A 20,263-nucleotide genomic window follows, 5' to 3' on the forward strand; every position below is an offset into this window, starting at 1 on the left:
GAGAATTTTCCAGAACTAATGAATGACATCAACCCACAGATTAAGTAGGATAAATGAAAAGAAAACCACAGCTAGGCACATCATAGTAAAAGTTTTAGACATGAAGAGAAAACCTTAAAAACAGGCAGGGGAGGGAAAGACTATTCATAATAGCATCAAAGATATTAAATACCTAGCAGTAAATTTAATGATATGTGTGAAAGAACTATACGGTGAAAACTATAAAACCTTATTGAAAAAAAATTAAATAAAGGGAGGAATAACTAAGATAAAAACAAATTGAGAGCAATTAAGTAAATGGAAGAATACTTCACATTCATGGATTAAAATACTCTATATTATAAAGAATCAGTTCTCTCCAAACTGATCTATAGATGCAAAACAATCCTATTCACAATCCCAGAAAGCTTTTTTGTGAAAACTGGCAAATGAGTTCTACAATTTACAGGCAATGCAAAGAGTCAACAATAGGTGAGGCAATTTTGAAAAAACAACAAAGCTGGAAGATTTATGCTATCTTGTATCTGAAAAATAAAAATGGCAAGCAATAGGATATAGTGGAGTATGTGAGGAAGCCATTTGGTATAAACCTAATTCGGCTTGACTTTGTTTTTTCCAAAAGGGCCTGACTGTGGCTGTTGAGCACGCATTGTATATCTGCTTAGACATTTCCTATGGCCAGAACAAAGGCCCTTGAGATAAAGGTGCAACTTCCCCCCACATTAGCATTTCCTTAGGGATAAGCATTTTCCTTAGGCTAGGAACTGATTGCTGCACTCACCTTTGACCACCCAGCTCACCTGTGACCACTCAGCTGAAGACAACAGACTGCCACCCTGTTGTGTTCACTGAGACAGAAGAACTACCTGCTATTTCCATCAATCGCTGTGCTGACAGAGCAGTCTCGCGACTATCGTAAAAGGGACATTTCAATCCCATGTGAAACATCCTCTCTGGGGGTATATAACCACTCTGTGCACCCCACTTCTTTGGTGCCCTTTCTTCCTTCAGGAAGAAAGGCCCCGGGTTATAATCCTCAGATTTAAGCTCAGAATAAACTCACCCAAATTTTCATTTATAGATTGGTTATGGATTATTTTCATCAACATATCAAAATATCTATTATAAAGTTACAGTAATTAAGAAGTATGGTACTGACAGGAAGATTGGAATCAGACAAACAGAACAAACAATCTACACCTGCACTGTTCCTACGGTAGCCACTCGACACATGTGGCTATTTAAATTTAAATTTTAATTAATTAAAATTAGTTAAAATTCAAAATTCAGTCCTTAGTTGCAGTAGCCATATTTCAAGAACTCAGTAGCTGCACATAGCTAATAACTACTAAATTGAACAATTCATATGTGAATATTTCTATCATGGCAGAAAGTTCCATTAGCACTTACCTAGAAACGTACACATAAAATTACTTGATTTATGACAAAGGTGACACTCTAACGCAGTGGCGAAAAGTTGGTCTTTCCAATAAATTGCGATAGATCAATTGGACATCCATATACAAAAGTAAATAAATAATCAATCAACCCTGACCTCTACCTCATACCATATGCAAAAATCAATGCCAAGCCAGCCCTGATGGCCTAGTGGTTAAAGTTCGGTCCTCTCACTGCTTCAGCAACCCAGGTTTGTCTCCTGATCATGGAACCCCACCACCTGTCTGTAGTCACATGCTGTGGCGGCTCACAAAAGAACTAGGAGGACTTACAAATAAGATAATACAACCACGCACTGGGGCTTTGCGGAGGGGAAAAAAAAAATCAATGTCAAGTGGATTACAGATTTAAATGTAAAAAATAAAACAATACATTTTTTAGAAGAAAACATAGGAAATTATCTTCATAACCTTGTAGTAGACAAAGATTTCTAAGATAGGATGCAAAAAGTGTCAGCCATAAAAGACAATACTGATTAAGAGTATTAAAGATGACGTGAAAATTGAGAACTTCCACTTATCAAAAGACATTAAGAGAGTGGGGCTGGCCCCGTGGCCGAGTGGTTAAGTTTGCACGCTCCGCTGCAGGCGGCCCAGTGTTTCGTTGGTTCGAATCCTGGGCGCGGACATGGCACTGCTCACCAAACCACGTTGAGGCAGCGTCCCACATGCCACAACTAGAAGGACCCACAATGAAGAACATACAACTATGTACTGGGGGGGTGCTTTGGGGAGAAAAAGGAAAAAAAACAAAAAAAGAAAGAAAAAAAACGAAAAAAAACAAAACCAAAAAAAAAGACATTAAAAGAGTGAAAAGGTAACCACAGCCTGAGAAAAATTATTTGCAATACATACACCTGACAAAGGACTCGGATTCAGAATATAAATCTGACAAAAGACTCCTACAAAACAATAAGAAAAAGGCAGATAGACGACCCAGTAGAAAAATGGATAAGACATGAATAGGCACTAAACAAAAGAGGATGTTCAAATGGCTAATAAGCATATAAAAAGGTGTTAAACTACATTTGTCATCAGAAAAATGTAAATGAAAACCTCAATGGATATGACTATGTACCTACCAGAATATCTAAAATGAAATTAAGGACACGCAATATGAAGTGTGTTGGTGGGGATGTGGTACAAGTGGAACTCTTATACACTATTGATGCAAGGATAAATTGGTATAACCACTTTGAAAAATGTTTGGCTGAGTTATGGGTTGAACTGTGTCCCCCTAAAATACATATGTTGAAGTCCTAACACCAGGGCCTCAGAACGTGACCTGATGTAGAAAAAGAGTCATTGCAGATGTAATTAGTTAAAATTAGGTCATTAGGGTGGGCCCTAATCCAATATGACTGGCATCTTTATAAAAAAGGGAAAATTTTGACAAAAATAGAGGTAAGGTGATGTGAACAGACTTTGGAAGAAAACAGCTATCTACAAGCCAAGGAGAGAGACGTGGAACAAATCTTTCCCTCACAGCCCTGCAAAGGAATCACCACTGCCAACGCCTTGATTTTGGACTTTTAGCCTCCAGAACAGTGAGGCAGTAAGTTTCTATTGTTTAAGCCACTCAGTCACAGTGTCTCATTATGACAGCCTTGGCAAACTAATACAGGCAGTATCTACTTAGTGGAATATATGCATATCTTACGATAACAATTTCTCTTCTTGGTATACACACAACAGAAATGCGTATTCACTATACGTTTACCAAAAGATTTGTGCAAGAATGTTCACAGCATTGCTATTTGTAAGAGCCCCAAACTAGAAACAATGTAAATGCTCATCAAAAGTAGAATGAATAACTAAAGTATGGTACATTACACAATAGAATTTTATGTGGCAATGAGAATAAACCAACTACAACAAGATGCAACAATATGAAAGGATTTCACAATGATGATGAGTGAATGAAGTCAGACACAAGAGAGCATATACGGATGATTGCCATGATATAGATGAACATGTAAAAGGAATCTAAGGTGTTAGAAGTCACAACAGTGGTTATCTTTGGAGAGGAGGGAGACAGTAGTGATTGGGAGGGGGCAAGAGGAAAATTTCTGGGATGCTGGTAATGCTCAATTTCTTGATCTTGGTGATGGCTATATTGTGAAAATTCTTCAAGTTGTACACTTATGATGTGCACAATTTTTTCCATGTATGTTCTACATCATTAAAAAAAGTTATTTGAAAACTGAATATGTGAATTAAACAGCAGATTAGAAGAGCTGAATCGTAACCTATACGAGAGATATTTAGAAACAGCTGTAACGTAGCACAGATAGACAAAGAAAATATAAGAGACATTAATGGAAGGATAGTATAGAATGAAAGAGGTCAAATATAAGTCTAATTAGAATTACAAAGAAGATAATAAAGAGAATAGGTGAGAATCAATATTTGAAGAAGTAATAGATGAGAATTTCTCAGGATCTAGATGACTCAAATCTCAGACTGAAAATGTACAATAATCCTTATATAGAGAAAACCCTAAAGAATCCATGGGAAAACTACTAGAAATAATCAACAACTACAGCAGAGTTGCAGGGTACAAAACAAACCTACAAAACTCAGTTGCATTTCTATACTCTAGTAACGAACTAACAAGAAGAGGACTCAAGAATACAATCCCATTTATGATCACAACAAAAAGAATAAAATACCTAGAAATAAATTTAGCCAATGAGGTGAAAGACCCATATAATGAAAACTATAAGACATTACTGAAAGAAATCAATAATGACATAAAGAAATGGAAAGATATTCCAGGCACATGGATTGGAAGAATAAACATAGTTAAAATGTCCATCCTTCCTAAAGCAATCTACAGATTCAGTGCAACCCCAGTTAGAATCCCAATGACATTCTTCACAGAAATAGAACAAAGAATCCTAAATTTCATATGGGGCAACCAAAGACCACAAATTGCTGAAGCAATCCTTAGAAAAAAGAACAAAGCTGGAGGCATCACAATCCCAGACTTCAAAATATTTTACAAAGCTACAGTAATGAAAATAGCATGGTACTGTACAAAAACAGGCACACAGACCAACGGAACAGAATTGAAAGCGCAGAAATAAAACCACACATCTATGGACAGCTCATCTTTGACAAAGGAGCTAAGAACATGCAATGGACAAAGGACAGTCTCTTCAATAAATGGTGCTGGGAAAACTGGACAGCCACATGCAAAAGAATGAAAATAGACCATTATCTTTTGCCATATACAAAAATTAACTCCAAATGGATCAAAGACTTGAAGGTAAGATCTGAAACCATAAAATTTCTAGAAGAAAATATAGGCAGTACACTCTTTGACATCAGTCTTAGAAGGATCTTTTCGAATACTATGTCTACTTGGATAACAGAAACAAAAGAAAAAATAAACAAGTGGGACTTCATCAGACTAAAGAGTTTCTGCAAGGCAAAAAGAAACTAGAATCAAAATAAAAAGACCACCCATTAACTGGGAGAAAATATTTGCAAATCATAAATCCAACAAGGGGTCAATCTCCATAATACATAAAGAACTCACACAACTGAACTACAAAAAAACGAACATCCTGATCAAAAAGTGGGCAGAGGATATGAACAGACATTTTTCCAAAGAAGATATACAGACGGCCAATAGGGACACAAAAAGATGTTCAACATCACTAGTCATCAGGGAAATGCAAATAAAAACTACACTAAGATATCACCTTACACCCATGAGAATGTCTATAATCACTAACACAAAAAATAACAAATGTTGGAGAGGTTGTGGAGAAAAGGGAACCTTCATACACTGCTGGTGGGAATGCAAACTGATGCAGCCACTATGGAAAACAGTATGGAGATTTCTCAAAAAATTAAAAATAGAACTACCATCTGACCCAGCTATCCCACTACTGGGTATTTACCCAAAGAAGTTGAAATCAACAATATGAAGAGACTTATGAACCCCTACGTTCACTGCATTATTCACAATAGCCAAGATGTGGAAGCAACCCAAGTGCCCATCAACTGATGAATGGATAAAGAAGATGTGGTGTATACATATATACCACATATACATATATATGTATATGTATATACAATGGACTACTACTCAGCGATAAAAAAAGACATAATCATCCCATTTGCAATAACATGGATGGACCTTGAGGGTGTTATGTTAAGTGAAATAAGCTAGACAGAGAAAGTTAAGTGAAATAAGCTAGACAGAGAAAGACAAGCACCATATGATTTCACTCATATGTGGAAGATAAACACACAGAAAAAGAACAGTTTAGTGGCTACCAGGGGGAAGGGGTTTGGGAGGTGGGCACAAGGGGTAAAGGGGCACATTTATATGGTAACTGACAAATAATAATGGACAACTGAAACTTTACAATGTTATAAACGATTATGACCTCAATAAAAAATAATTAAAAAATACAATAATCCTAAACAAGATAAATAAAAAGAAAACCACATTGAATAAATTATAGTGAAACCGCAGAAGTCCAAAGACAAAGAGAAAATCTTAAAATTGGATACAGATAACAGAGAGATGATCTACAAAGGAATGAAAATTAGACTAATTCCCTTTTTTTATTTGAAAATTTTCAAACTCACAGAAAAGCCAAAAAGTGTAAATACAATGAACACACTTATACCCTCACCAGATGCACACTGTTAACATTTGGCTGACCCCCTCAAAGTTTCTGTAAACATATATGTGTCCTTCCCTTTTGGGAAAACGTAGAAAGTAGGCTGCAGATAGCAGGATTCTTCATCCCCAAATTCGTTGTCATGCATTTCCCAGGAACAAGAACATTCTGTATTCAGCTACAACACCATTACCTCATCTAAGATTATCAGCACAATTCAACAACATCACTCTGATAGAGTCCAGGTGAAATGTTCCCAGTTATCACCATAATGTCCTCTACAACTTTTTTTTTTTTTTTTTACTTCTCCAAGATCTAATCAAGATTTATGATTCCTTTCAGATATTCTAGCTCTTAGGTCTCTCTCAACTTAGAACATTCTCACCACTTCCTTTGGTTTTTCATGACACTGAATCATTTGAAGAGTTCAGGTCACTTGTCCTGAAAAAAATATCCCACATTCTGAACTGGTTTGACTGTTTCCTCATGATTATCAGGTGAAGTATTCCAGGAAGAACATCGCTTAGGAATGTTGTATACCTCCTGTGCACCATACTACGCCTGTAGCTCACCTGATTAGCGATACCAACCTTGAGCATTTTGTGATTTTTCTCTTTGTAATTAATAAGTCACCTGTAGGATAATACTTTGAGACTTGAGAGCACAATTTTTAATGGCAACTATGGAAGCCAGAATACAACCTCCAAAGTGCTAAGAAGAAATGGCTATCAAAGTAGAGCTGTATTGCCAACTAAAATATCATTCAAGAATGAAGGCAAAACAAGACACATTCTGAAATTATTTCATGATCCAGTAAAAAAAAAAATTACTGGGAAGCCTGTATATACACAAAAAGAATGGTTTGCATGGAGCTTTGTTTTTCATACACTTGCCAGGGATTTAACATTTTTAGCATATCTTGAAAAAAGTACTTTACCTGCCATCTCTGCTGAGGGCAAAAGTGATGCCATCTTTCTGGAAAGGAAGCAGCTTTGCTCTCAGTTTGTCGGGCAAAAAATCCAGCTGTTTATAAGATTCACTCGTCAAACAAGAAATCTGAGGTATAAGAGACTTTTTTATGTTACGAACTCTAGGCATGATGACCCTAAAAACAAAGAAATCACAAAAGGGGAGGGGTGGGAGAAATAGATATTACTAAGTGTATTAGAGAACGAAACATAAATAATAATATTAAAGTACTTATCAGTAGCCTTGATATACTATCTACATAGATATAAACTGATTAATTCATGTTTCCAGAACAAGCTATTAAGGAAATTCAAAGCATTGAGTCCAAAAGCAATTACTTAATGCACTATCTAGGAACTCATCACCTCTATTTCATCTGTATTTCTAATTGAGCCATAATATAGCCATACTCCTGTTCTAAGCAATAAATGTATTACTGAAAAGTTATAAATCAACTAGATTTTTACAAACTGAATAATTTTTAACATAATGTGTGAATTTGTATAGAAAGATGAATTCTTTTATAATCAATCCTTTTATAAATGTACATTTTCAAATCACAGCAGATTTTCTAGGACTGCAGTAAAACTGCATTTTAAAAATTATAAAATACAAAGACATTGACTCCAAACTTAAAATAATTAAATTAACTCAGCATTATTAAATGGGATTGATTTTTAAATATTAAAATGAAGTATTTTTTTTAAGATTTTATTTCTTTTATTTTTTCCTTTTTCTCTCCAAAGCCCTCCCCCCGGTACATAGTTGTATATTCTTCCTTGTTGGTCCTTCTGGTTGTGGCATGTGGGACGCTGCCTCAGCGTGGTTTGATGAGCAGTGCCATGTCCGCGCCCAGGATCTGAACCAACGAAACACTGGGCCGCCTGCAGCAGAGCGCGCGAACTTAACCACTCGGCCATGGGCCAGCCCCGAAGTATTTCAAATCAATTGAATCCACAGTGTAAACTCTGCCTGATTGGTACCTTCCTCTCTACTGGGTTTCCACAGATGTAATTTTAATTTTCTACTACATAAAAATTTCATATACAATTGGCCCTCTGTATCCATGGGTTCTGCAACCATGGATTCAACAAAACACAGATGGAAAGGCCTACAATGGTTGCGTCTGTACTGAATATATAGACTTTTTTCCCTTGTCATTATTCCCTAAATAATAAAGTATAACACTATTTACACAGTATTTGCATTATATTAGGTATTATAAGTTATCTAGAGATGATTTAAAGTATATGGGTAGGGGTCAGCTCTGTGGCCGAGTGGTTAAGTTCGTGCGCTCTGCTGCGGCAGCCCAGGGTTCGGATCCTGGGCACGGACATGGCACCGCTCATAAGGCCATGTTGAGGCGGCGTCCCACATCCCACAACTAGAAAGACCTGCAACTAAGATATACAACTGTGTACAGCAGGGATTTGGGGAGATAAAGCAGAAAAAAAAAAAAAAGTATATGGGAGGATATGCGTAGGTTATATGCAAATACTACTCCATTTCATATATAGGACTTGAGCATCCAGGGTTTTTGGTCTCCCTGGGGGTCCTGGAACCAATCCCCCATGGATACCAAAGGACAACGGTATCTGTAAGTTCTTGGAATTCTGCCAGAAGAATTATCGCTAAATTATAAAGCTTCTCTAATAATAACCGTTTGTATTTAGATTGCACCTTTTTATCTGTTTATATATAATCTCATTCCATCTCTAAAACAACTTTCCTTTTATTCTCAATTATTTGCAGACTTATAAAACTTTAGCTCCCCTTTAATCAACTTCTGTGTCCAATGTCTAAGGACCTTAAGAATTCAAAAAGTATTTATTAATAACAAAAAGGTACTACATGCCATGATCTGGAGAAGTAAGGACCACGTACTCACAGAGCTTACATTCTTGAGGGGGAGACTAAAAATAAACAAGATGATTAATTACAGTATAGTACATATATTATGAAGGAACTTAAGAGGGTAATGGCCACTTTAGACAGGCTGAACCACGTTTCAAGTGCTCAATGGCCACATATGCCTAGGGGCTATCATATTGAGCTGTGCAGAGATAGAACCCTTTCATCTTCACTGGAAGTTGTATTGGACAGCACTTACTGGAGAGAGTTAAGCAGAGAAGTGATGCAATCTGACTTACAATTCAAAAACTACCAGTGGACACAAAGGTGTCAATAGAAATTCAAAGGATAAATGTTCCTAGAGGACTAAAGTCCACAAAACTGCCACTGCTTCAGTAGGCAACTGGATTTAGAAATGATTTATGACTCAGACCTGTCTGATTACAGCCTTCATGAACACCAATGAGTGGGCGTCTCTAGTACCCTCTCAACAACAACAATAAAACTGAGCCAGCCCAGTGGTGCAGCGGTTAAGTTCACATGCTCCACTTCAGTGGCCCGGGGTTTGCTGGTTTGGATCCCTGGCACAGACCTACAGACCGCTTATCAAGCCATGCTGGGGCAGGCATCCCACATATTAAAAAATAGAGGAAAATGGGCACAGATGTAAGCTCGGGGCCACTGTTCCTCAGCAAAAAGAGGATGATTGGAGGCATATGTTAGCTCAGGGCTTATCTTCCTCAAAAAAAACAATAAAACTGAGTAAAGAATAGAGAACGATTCAAAAAGGGGAAAGTATGAAAGCAAGAAACCCATATCAGGCTGCAATAGACAAGGGAAGAATCATCTTTGGAAGTGGAACTGGAGAGATTTGGGAAATGTATAGGAAGTAAACAAGACTTGCTGATGGAGTACACGTGGAAAATGAGGGAAATGTGAAATCAAGACGAACATTTAGAGTGATGGGAGTTGATGCAATTTACTGATACTAAAGACTAAGGAAGAAACGGATTGAGGAGAAAAAAAAACCAATAGATCTTCCAGAAATATATAAAGTTTAAGATGGCTTTAAGTATGAAGTGGAAATGTCAAATAGGCTTCAAAATACATGAGTCTGGAACCCTAGGGAGAGAACAAGGCTGGATACAAGTATTCGGGAGCTAGTGAATCCATATCATTCTTTGAGGCAACTCAACATCTGAGATCCTTGCTATGTTTGAGCATTTCCTCATATTACAAATCTGAGTGGGAGTCAGACATCACCTCCCAAGAGAAAAGGTGAAAACAGATTCTTGCTCTCCCAGCCTGCCTTACACCTATTGGGTTTGCTAATCAGATATACTCCTACTAGAGTTTAATCTAGAAAGTCAAAACTCAAAGGAGTCGGGATTAGTGAAACATTCTGGCAAGGGTAGCAGTAGCAGAAAGAGCTATATCTACTTTCTACAAGTAACAGGGGTCCAGAAGCACTTCTTGGGGTCAATGGTATAAAGGGTAACACATTTTAGCTTAGAACATTGGCAAGAAGCTAAGAAAAATATACAAAAACCATTTTACTGTCTATTATCTTTGCTTTTTACACATTGCAAAAAATTTTAACAAACACTCCAAAAAAGAAACCCTGCTAAGCTGAGGTCACATTGCAACTTCTATGATTGATTTTATAAGGACTGACTCAGGCATTCCATTTGTAAAAATAAACAATGAAACTAAAGCCATCTTAACACAAAATTTATTTTAACAGAGTCACAAATAATAAATAATTATTTAAATATGAAGATGAAAGAAGTCTAAAATAGTATGAAAATGTTTAGAAAAATTTCAACTAAACTAAAATTATGGTGTAGCTGGCTCACAATTCAAATAGATATTTGGATACATAAAGAACTTAAAAATACATAGTGGTATAATCTAATTAATACAACATGAATGTTTTAGTTAATACTCAAAGTAATTTTTAAAAAGCCCTTTCCCATTTATACTGTCTTTCTAAAATCTAAAAATCATAATGTTATAATAAAAAGCATCTCATGTAGGTCAGCCATATAGGTTAATCTGCTGCAAAGCTCAGTTGTAAACAATATTACATTAATAACAGAAGACTCAGGCTTAATATTCTTTCTAAATTATTAAGAAGCTAACAGTTATGATAAACGCACATCTCTAATCATAAAAATGGTAGATGATTTAGCTCAGAGATTTAGCAAAAAAGCTTTTATTTGATATATACATACCAGTTTACTTTTAGTAAGGTTGGGGGGTTATTAAGATAGAAACAGCAGGGGGCCAGCCCTGCAATACACAGCAATACACAACTTTTATTATCATGTTATTAAAATTATCAACACAACTACTATCTAGGGAAATCTAGTGAAAGCAAAATCTAGCAGAACTCATTTTCTAAGCAATTCTCTTGAAAAGCAACACTTCAGAAGAGAACGAAGGAAAGTTTTTATTTTCAGTCTTTAAGATCAAGAAGGTACTTTTATAATCAATTGGGAACAAGGTACATTCAATTGGAATTTACCGATGCATTCTTAAGTAAAGAGAATTGTGCTGAGGAGAATCAGATATTGTTAAAATATACCAATAAGAGATTTATTTTGGAAATAATGAGCTAACAGCTGATCAGGGAAATTATGTACTTTGAGGAGATAGTTTTGTTATTTTTATTTTTTTAATTAAGAATTTATTGGATGGGATTTATAGAATAGATACAGACAAAGAGAGAATTAATGAACAGAAGAGACATTAAATATAAATGGACCAAAATTGCCAACAAAAAAAATATTATAATACTGGATTTAAAAATTAATATCTACATGCTGCTTTAAAAATACATATCTTAAAGAGAAAGAGTCATAAACACTGAATGTAAAAGATTGTAAAAAGACATAGTATGCATACCAAGACATAGCTGGTATAACTTTATTAACATAAGACAGCATATACTGAAGGCTAAGAAACATTATTAGAAATAAAAAAGGACATTTTATAATGATAAAAGGTTTACCATACTAGAAAGATAAACAGTCTCAAAATATATAAAAATATAAGGGAAGACAGACAGAATAAAAGGAAAATTTGACAGAAACAAAGGAGAATGGCCAAATCTATAACCACAGATGGAGATTTTAATACATCTTTCTCAGGAATTGATCATACAAGTAGACTAAAGATCTATAAGGATATGGAAGAGCTGAAGAACACAATAAACAAACTTGAGCTATTTGGTGCCATGAGAAGAATATTCTTTTCAAGTTCATTCTATGAAGCCAACCTAAACTTGATCTCACAAGCACATTACAAGAAAAAAACATATACAAGACATTTTCTCATATTCATAGGTAAACAAAATATTAGCAAATCGAATACAGCAATAAATTAAGAGGCTATGCTATCAAGGCTAAAATGGACTTATTAGAGGAATGCAAGGCTGGTTCAACTTTTAAAGCTCAATCAATGACAAGTGGATCCTAAAATTCAGGTGGAAATGCAAGGGACCCAGAATAGCCAAAACAATCTTGAAAAAAACAAAGTTGGAGGATTTATACCTCCTAGTTGTAAAACTTAGCATGAAGCTACATAACCAAGACAACGTAGTACTAATATAATGATAGAAAGGTAGATCAATGGAATAGAATTAAGAGTACAGAAATAAGCCCTTATATTTATGATCAGTTGATTTTTGACAAGGGTGCCAAAACAATTCAATAGGAAAAGAATAGTCTTTTCAAGAAATAGTGCTGGGACTAGATATCTACATATAAAGAATGAAGCTGGACCCCTAACTCATACCATATACAAAAATTAACTCAAAATGGATCAAAAACTAAAATGAAAGAGTAAAAACTACAAAACTCTTAAAGCATAAGAGAAAATCTACATGACCTTGGGTTATGCAATGGTTTCTTAGATACACTGCCAAAAATAAAAGCAACAAAAGAAAAAAATAAATTAGATTTCACCAAAATTAAAAACTTCAGTGCTGCAAATAATACCATCAAGAAAGTGAAGACAGAGTCAGGAAGGACACTGGTGTTGAGGAGAATAACTATCACAGCTTTCAGCACTTTGATGGAACCTCAAATGTGTGGTCTTCTGGCCAAGTGTCTGCAATTTCATATTGTTGGAGCATTCACTGTATCCCTGGGGGTTGCAGCTTTCTGTAACTTTGCTGTGGCTAAACCAAGAAAGCAGGCATATGCAGGTTTCTACAGAAATTATGATTGCATGAAAGATTCTGAGGAGATGAGGGAGGCTGGTATCTTTCAGAGTGCAAAGTGATGTTTGGAATGTAAAGAATTTCTTTGGATTGAGATCCATGGAAGTTTGTCACTCATTGACCTATATTCCTGATCTATGAAACACAAATATTTGGGCTAAAGAATAGTTTCTCTTGATAAATAAACAATTAAGAAATATGTGGGAAAAAAATGAAGACAATCCATAAAAGGGGAAAAATATTTGCAAATTATATCTGACAAGAGACTAGTATCTAGAATATATAAAGAACAATTACAAATCAACAATAAAAAGACAACCCAATTTAAAAATGGGCAAAAATCTGAATAGACATTTCTCCAAAGATATATAAATGGCCAAAAAGCATACAAAAAGAGGTTCAACATCATTAGTAATAAGGGAAGTGAAAATCAAAACTTCAATGAAATACCACTTCATACCCAGTAGGATGGCTAAAATCAAAAAGACAGATAATAGGGGCCAGCCCCATGGCCTAGTGGTTAAGTTTGGCATGCTCTGCGTCAGCAGCCCAGGTTTGGTTCCTGGGCATGGACCTACACCACTCATTGGCAGCCATGCTGTGGCACTGACCCACATATGAAATAAAGGAAGACTGGTATAGATGTTAGCTCAGCAACAATCTTCCTCAAGTAAAAAGAGGAAGATTGGCAACAGATGTTAGCTTAGGGCAAATCTTCCTCAGCAAAAAACAAACAAACAAAAACAAGTAAGAAAAAGTGTTAGTGAAAGTGTGGAGAAATTAGAACCCTCAAACATTGCTTGTGGAAATGTATAAAAGTGTAGCTGCTATGGAAAACAGTTTGGCAGTTCATCAAAATGTTAAAAGCAAATATAGGGGCCGGCTATGTACCCGAGTGGTTAAGTTCACACGCTCTGCTGCGGTGGCCCAGGGTTCGGATCCTGGGCACGGACATGGCACCACTCGTCAGGCCACATTGATGCGGCATCCCACATCCCACAACTAGAAGGACGTGCAACTAACATATACAGCTGTGTACTGGGGGGGGGGGGGGGGGGGGGGTTGGGGAGATAAAGCTGAGAAAAAAATATTGGCAACAGTTGTTAGCCCAGGTGCCAATCTTAAAAAAAAAGAAAAAGAAAAAGAAAAGCAATTATAATAAGACCTGGAAATTCTACTCCTAGGTGCATACCCAAGAGAAATGAAAACAAACAAAAGTTTGCATCTAAATTTCACAGCAGCATAATAGTTGAAAAGTAGGAACAACTCAAATGTCCATCAACTGATGAACCAATAAAGAAAATGTGGTATATCCATACAATGGAGTATTATTTGACAATAAAAACGAATGAAATACTGATACATGCTACAACATGGAAGAACCTTGAAAACATTATGCTGACAGAAGCCTCTCACAAAGACCATACACTGTGTGATCCCATTTATATGAGGTCTAGACTAGGCAAATGCATAGAAACAAAAAGTAAATGAGTGGTGGCTCCCTAGGGCTGGCAGGGGAGGGTAGGGGGAGAATAGAGAGCAACTGCTAATGAGTACTGGTTTTCTATTTAGAGTGAAGAAAATGTGCTAAAATTAGATTGTGATGATGGTTCCACAACTCTGTGAACATATTAAAACCCACAGATTTGTAAAATGAGTGAATTTTCTGGTATGTGAATTAAATCTCAATCAAGCTGCTAAAAAATGTATTGTGAAAAAAAACTCAACCAGTGTAATTCTCAACAATAAGAAAGCAAAGAAGAAACTTTGTATGGTCGTCTCAGTTGGGGCGGGGGGGCATCTGATAAAATTAAAAATCCATTCAGAGCAAAAGCTCCCTGACACAGGAAAAACAGGAGAGAATTTCCTTAATGTGATGAAAGATTTTTACCAAAAACCTTCAGCAAACATCATACTTAAGGTAAAATGGTGAAAGCTTTCCCTGCAAGATCAGAAAACACAAACATGCCTACTATGTCCAATTTTATTTAACTGTGGAATCAGATCAACTGAATAAGGCAAAAGGAAAAGGAGAAAGCAAGAAAAGAAAAAAAAAAATCAAATTTTAGTTAAATGACACAACAGGATTGTGTACACAGAATAAAAATAATCTATAGATAACTAGTAGATTTATAAGTTAATTTAGTAAGGTTGATGAACACATGATCAATATACATAATCGTGTTCCTCTTATATAGGCAAAACTCAGAAAATAAAATTTTAAAATTGATACCATTCTCAAGAGTATCAAAAAAAATTCAAATTTCAGAAATCTAATACAAAGATGTACAAGACTTGTATATAGAAAACCATGAAAGAGTTTTGAAAAAAATTAAAGAAGATCTAAAACAAAGAAGTGGTAACCGTGTGAAGAGACTGGAAGTGATTACAATATAAACAGACTCTGGAGATGATGTCACGTGAAGGTGAAACAATGTGAACACCAGAAAAATAGGCCCAGTTCTTAGTTCTGAAGGTGGAGAAAGAACTGATATTTCTGGAGGGCCTATCATATAACAGTGTCTATTACATGTTAAGAACATGGACATATGCTATCTCATTTAATCCTCCTAAAAACCCTATGAAACAAGCACTGTATTCTTGTTCACTAATGAGGAAACTATGACACAGTGGGCTGAGAAAGCCAGGATTCAGTTGCAAGTCTGTATTGCTACAAAGCCTAAAAAGAAGTAAAGCTTCATCCAAAGATTTAAAACACAAACAAAAATCAAACAAATCTTGGCTTGACGTATGTTCCTAGGAAGATGGACTATACACACAGTCACTCAGAAAAACAGTTTGACAATTTCTTAAATAACTAAATACGCAACTACCATATGACCCAGCAATTGTACTCCTGGGCATTTATCCTAGAGAAATAAAAACTTATGTCCACACAAAAACTTATACATGAATTTTTACAGCAGTTTTATTCATAATAGCCAAAAACTGGAAACAACCCAGATACTCTCCAACGGTTGAATGGTTAAACAAACTGTGGTACATCCATATCATGGCATACTACTTAATAACAAAAAGGCATAAATGAAACACACAACAATCTTGATGAATCTCCAGAGAATTATGCTGAGTGAAAAAAGTCAATTTCAAAAGGTTACACATTGCTTGATTCCATTTATATAACATTCACAAAATGACACAATTATAGAAATGGAGAAGAGATTAGTATTGCCAGGGTTAAGGAAGGGAAGGATAGAAGTTGTGGCTATAAAGAAGCTACATGAGGGATCCCTGTGAGATGGAAATATTCTCTATCTTGATTGTGTCAATATCCTGGTTGTAATGTTGTACTATAGTTTTACAGGAGGGTAAAGAGTACACTATTTGCACTATTTCTCACAATGGCATATGAATTTACAATGATCTCAAAATGGTAATTTAAAAATACTTTAAATATTAATTTTTAAAAAGTGAAAAAACACAAAATCTGGCTTAACAAATACCAATGAATCTGAAAGATTGGGATAATGAGATCCAAAAAGATAAAGCTCCAATATAGTGTAGCTAGAGGCAGCCGTAAGACATATATCTGGGTCTTCGCTCCCTTTTCAACACAGGAATGCTCACAGGGCTAAATCTCAGTGAAAATATCTATTTTAAATAGTCAAAATATTTGCTCTGTAAAGAATTACAGTTAAAAAATAATCATCTAATGAATTCCATATCTGAATTTCATTCTTTCACTCATTCAACAAAAATATATTTGGTTGTTTACACAGAGCAGACATCACTCTAGGCTCTGGATATGTAATAATAAAGAAAGAGACGCAGTTTTGAAGAAATACTATAAAGAAAGTACTAGGTGTTAAGAAAGCATAGAGGAGGGACTCAGTTTTCGGATTTGGGGGGTTGGAAGGCTTCCTAAGAGATCTGAAGAAAAAACAGACAATAACCAGATGAGAAGTGTATATAAAGGCCCTGAATTGGAAGGAAAAGGAAAAGAGCAAGAAAGAATTCTCAGTCTTCATCCTAGTGGACCTATCAGTAACTCATTCACTCCTCATTGAATCACTTTATTCACTTAGATTCTAGAATACCACATCCTCATGGTTTTTATCTTACATCACTGGTCATTCCTTCTCAGTCTAAACTTCTGTTGGTTCTTCCTCATCTCCCTATCCTCTTAAGGTTAGAGTGTACCAGGGCTCAGTTCTTAGCATCCTTTGCTCTATCCTTTAGAGATCACATTAGTCTCATGGCTTTAAATATTACCTCTATGCCAATGATGCCCACGTTTATATATGGAGATCAGACCTGTCATGAACTTCAGATTTGTATATCTAACCAGACATCTCTACGTAGCAGTCTAATGCCCATCTCAAACTTAACATGACCAACACTTAACTCTAGCTCTTTCTCTCAAACCGTATTCCATTCAGTCATCCCTGTCTCATCCTTACAGTTGCTCATACCAATTCCTTGACACCTCTGTCTTATTGCACACATCCAATCCATCAGCAATTCCTGTTGGTTCTACGTTGAAAATATACCCAGAATCCCACCTTTTCCCAGCACTTCCAAATCTGCTCTGCAGATGTGAGCCTCTGTCATCTCTAGTCTGAATTCCTGCAAGCATCTGATACCCCAGCTTCTGCTTCTTTCTCTACATTCTCCTCTCAATACAGCAGTCAGAAAGAGACTTTGAAAAAGGAAGTCTGATCATATCAGTTCTCAGAACTCCTCAGCGGCTCCCTATTCTACTCAGATAAAAGCTCTGTCAGTGGTTTATAAGCCCTTCTACAATCTGTCCCTTTCCTCCTTACTTTGTCCTCTTACGTCTCCACCTCCCTTTTTCCTCTCTGTCACACTGAAGTCTTTACAAGTTCCTGCTTTGGACCTTGCACTAGCTGGTCCAAATGCCCATACCACTCCTCCTCCAGATATGTACATGGTTACTTCCCTTGTTTCCTTCAAGAGTCTTTTCTGAAATGTCAATTTCTCAATGAAAACTTAACTTGACTACCTTATTTAAAATTGCAACTTTCCTGCTTGCTTCAGCAGCACATATACTAAAATTGGAATGATAGAGACAATTAGCATGGCCCCTGCACAAGGATGGGACACAAATTCACGAAGTGTTACATATTTTTGAGAGAGAGAATTTTAAAGTAAATGTGGCGAAATGTTAACAACATGTGATCTGGGTCAAGGGCACATGGGAGCTCTTTCCACTATTCTTGTGACTTTCTGTAAGTCTTATATTAATTCAGAATAAAAGTTAAAAATTTTAAAAACAAAAAAATTGCAACTCCCTATTATCTCTTCCATGCACTACTTTTTCCTTCTTGATAGTACTTATCACCTTGTATAACACTATAATTTAGTTATTATGGTTTTTGTTTATTGTCTGTCTTGCCCCCACTAGGGTGTAAGCTCCATAAGGGCAGAGATTTTTGTCTGTTTTGTTTCCTGGTGTATTCCATGCACCTAGAGCAGTGCCTGGCACTAAGCACTCAATATTATTTGTTATATTAAAGCTTCTAAGGACAGGGAGACCATGATTAGAAAATCTAGAGGTAAAATAGTTCATAGAGATGAGAAAGTATAAGGTGGGACCATAGGAGTGCATGGCTCAACTAGTGTGGAAATAAAGTTCACAGGAGACACACAATCCAAGAACTCAGAAACTAACATGTTGTGCCAGCTGGGCTATACATTCAAACGCAGAAGTCACTCTAGATAGATAGAAAGACAGTAAGCTAAGTTCAAGTTACAGCAGGGAAAATGGGGATAGTTTGCAGTGATTAAGATTAGAGGGAGATAGTTTATTAAACATGGAGTAGGGCTTGATATTAGGGCATTAGAATACCCTAAAAAGTTCTAAGATAGAAAAGAGGCCTACATATGGAAAATTCTTCCTAATACATAGCATCAAGCAAATCTTCTGTTCAATTTAAAAACAAATTCAGTTAATCTAGATAACGAAATTTTATAAATTCATCCTAGTCAAAAATTGTCAGTGGAAACAGTTCTAATTACCATGGCCATTTGACTACATAGGAACAACCAGTAAATGTTGTGAAAATGAAATATCTGAAACAAATCTTGGGTGAGCTATGATAAAAGAGTTGATTACTCCTCCTCTCATCCACTGATAATAGGAGACAGGTGGACAGACGTAAAGGGAGAGGACTAGAAGCTAAGAACCTCAGTAAATGCATTTCCCCAGTTAAGTAAGTACGGAAGTAACTGCCTGATAATGTAAGTAGTTTCAAGCTCCATCTTGGAAATACAAATTTGGCTTGAATAAACGGCCAGTTCCTACAAGTGGTGAATGTGGAGGTCTATCAGACGCCTCTGCTTTAAAGTACATGGATTCCAGAAACCACAGACTCACCCCAAAAAAAAGAAAGCCAGTTTGTGATTATGAGTTTGAAAAGGGAGTCAATGAAGATGTCCACTATCTACTCAAACATTTTCAAAGTGATTATACACCAAGTCATACAGTACTCAATTATAGAAACTCTTCAGATTTCATCAGGACTTGGGATGTACCTATTTCATACTTTAACACACTCCATGCTTACATAACAGTGTACATTCTATTTATATGTTTATATCTGATATAGCTATATTTCTAAATTGTCAGTAAGCTATAAACTAAATTTAATAAATTGAAATCACATTTTTGTCAGTAAAATTGAATATTCTAAAATGATAAAAGATCAATTTCAATAAATTATAGAATTATATAATATTTTTTAAATCACTTATGGGGCTTAAAAACTGCCATATCTAATATCTAAGTGCTTTAAAATCAAGTACACTAGAATCTTTCATTCTACAGGGAACTGTTTTCAGAATAATGATAAAATAACTCCCACTGATTGAGTGACCTCTTTCTGTGAGGTACTACACCAGGAAATTTTAGAAAATCTCCTGTCAGTCTCACTACAACTCACAAAGATAAATAATATTATCATCATGTTAAGGAAAAGAAAATTAAGGTTCAGAGATGTTAAATAATTTATCACCAGTTAGCAACAGGTGCTATTAAGCCTGGAATTCAGATTGGTCTAACTTATAAGTCTGAATTTTTGCCATTATGCAACACTGCCTCTTAAAATCACGCATTCAACAAATACTTATTGAGTGCC

General features: G+C 35.8%; 1 protein-coding gene and 1 pseudogene across 1 annotated transcript in view; one reads left to right on the forward strand and one right to left on the reverse strand.

Annotated features, from left to right (window-relative positions):
- Window positions 1-20,263, reverse strand: part of ZRANB3 (zinc finger RANBP2-type containing 3) — a 215,719-nt gene that overhangs the window by 191,469 nt on the left and 3,987 nt on the right. The window contains exon 2 of the mRNA XM_046657892.1: window positions 7,038-7,205. Coding sequence (XP_046513848.1) covers window positions 7,038-7,198 — 161 coding nt within the window. The 5' untranslated portion in view covers window positions 7,199-7,205. The remainder of the gene's footprint in view (window positions 1-7,037; window positions 7,206-20,263) is intronic.
- LOC124238774 (uncharacterized) lies at window positions 18,156-18,256 on the forward strand (annotated as a pseudogene).

Source organism: Equus quagga, chromosome 4 (assembly GCF_021613505.1).
Source record: "Equus quagga isolate Etosha38 chromosome 4, UCLA_HA_Equagga_1.0, whole genome shotgun sequence".
NCBI classification, from domain to species: domain Eukaryota; kingdom Metazoa; phylum Chordata; class Mammalia; order Perissodactyla; family Equidae; genus Equus; species Equus quagga.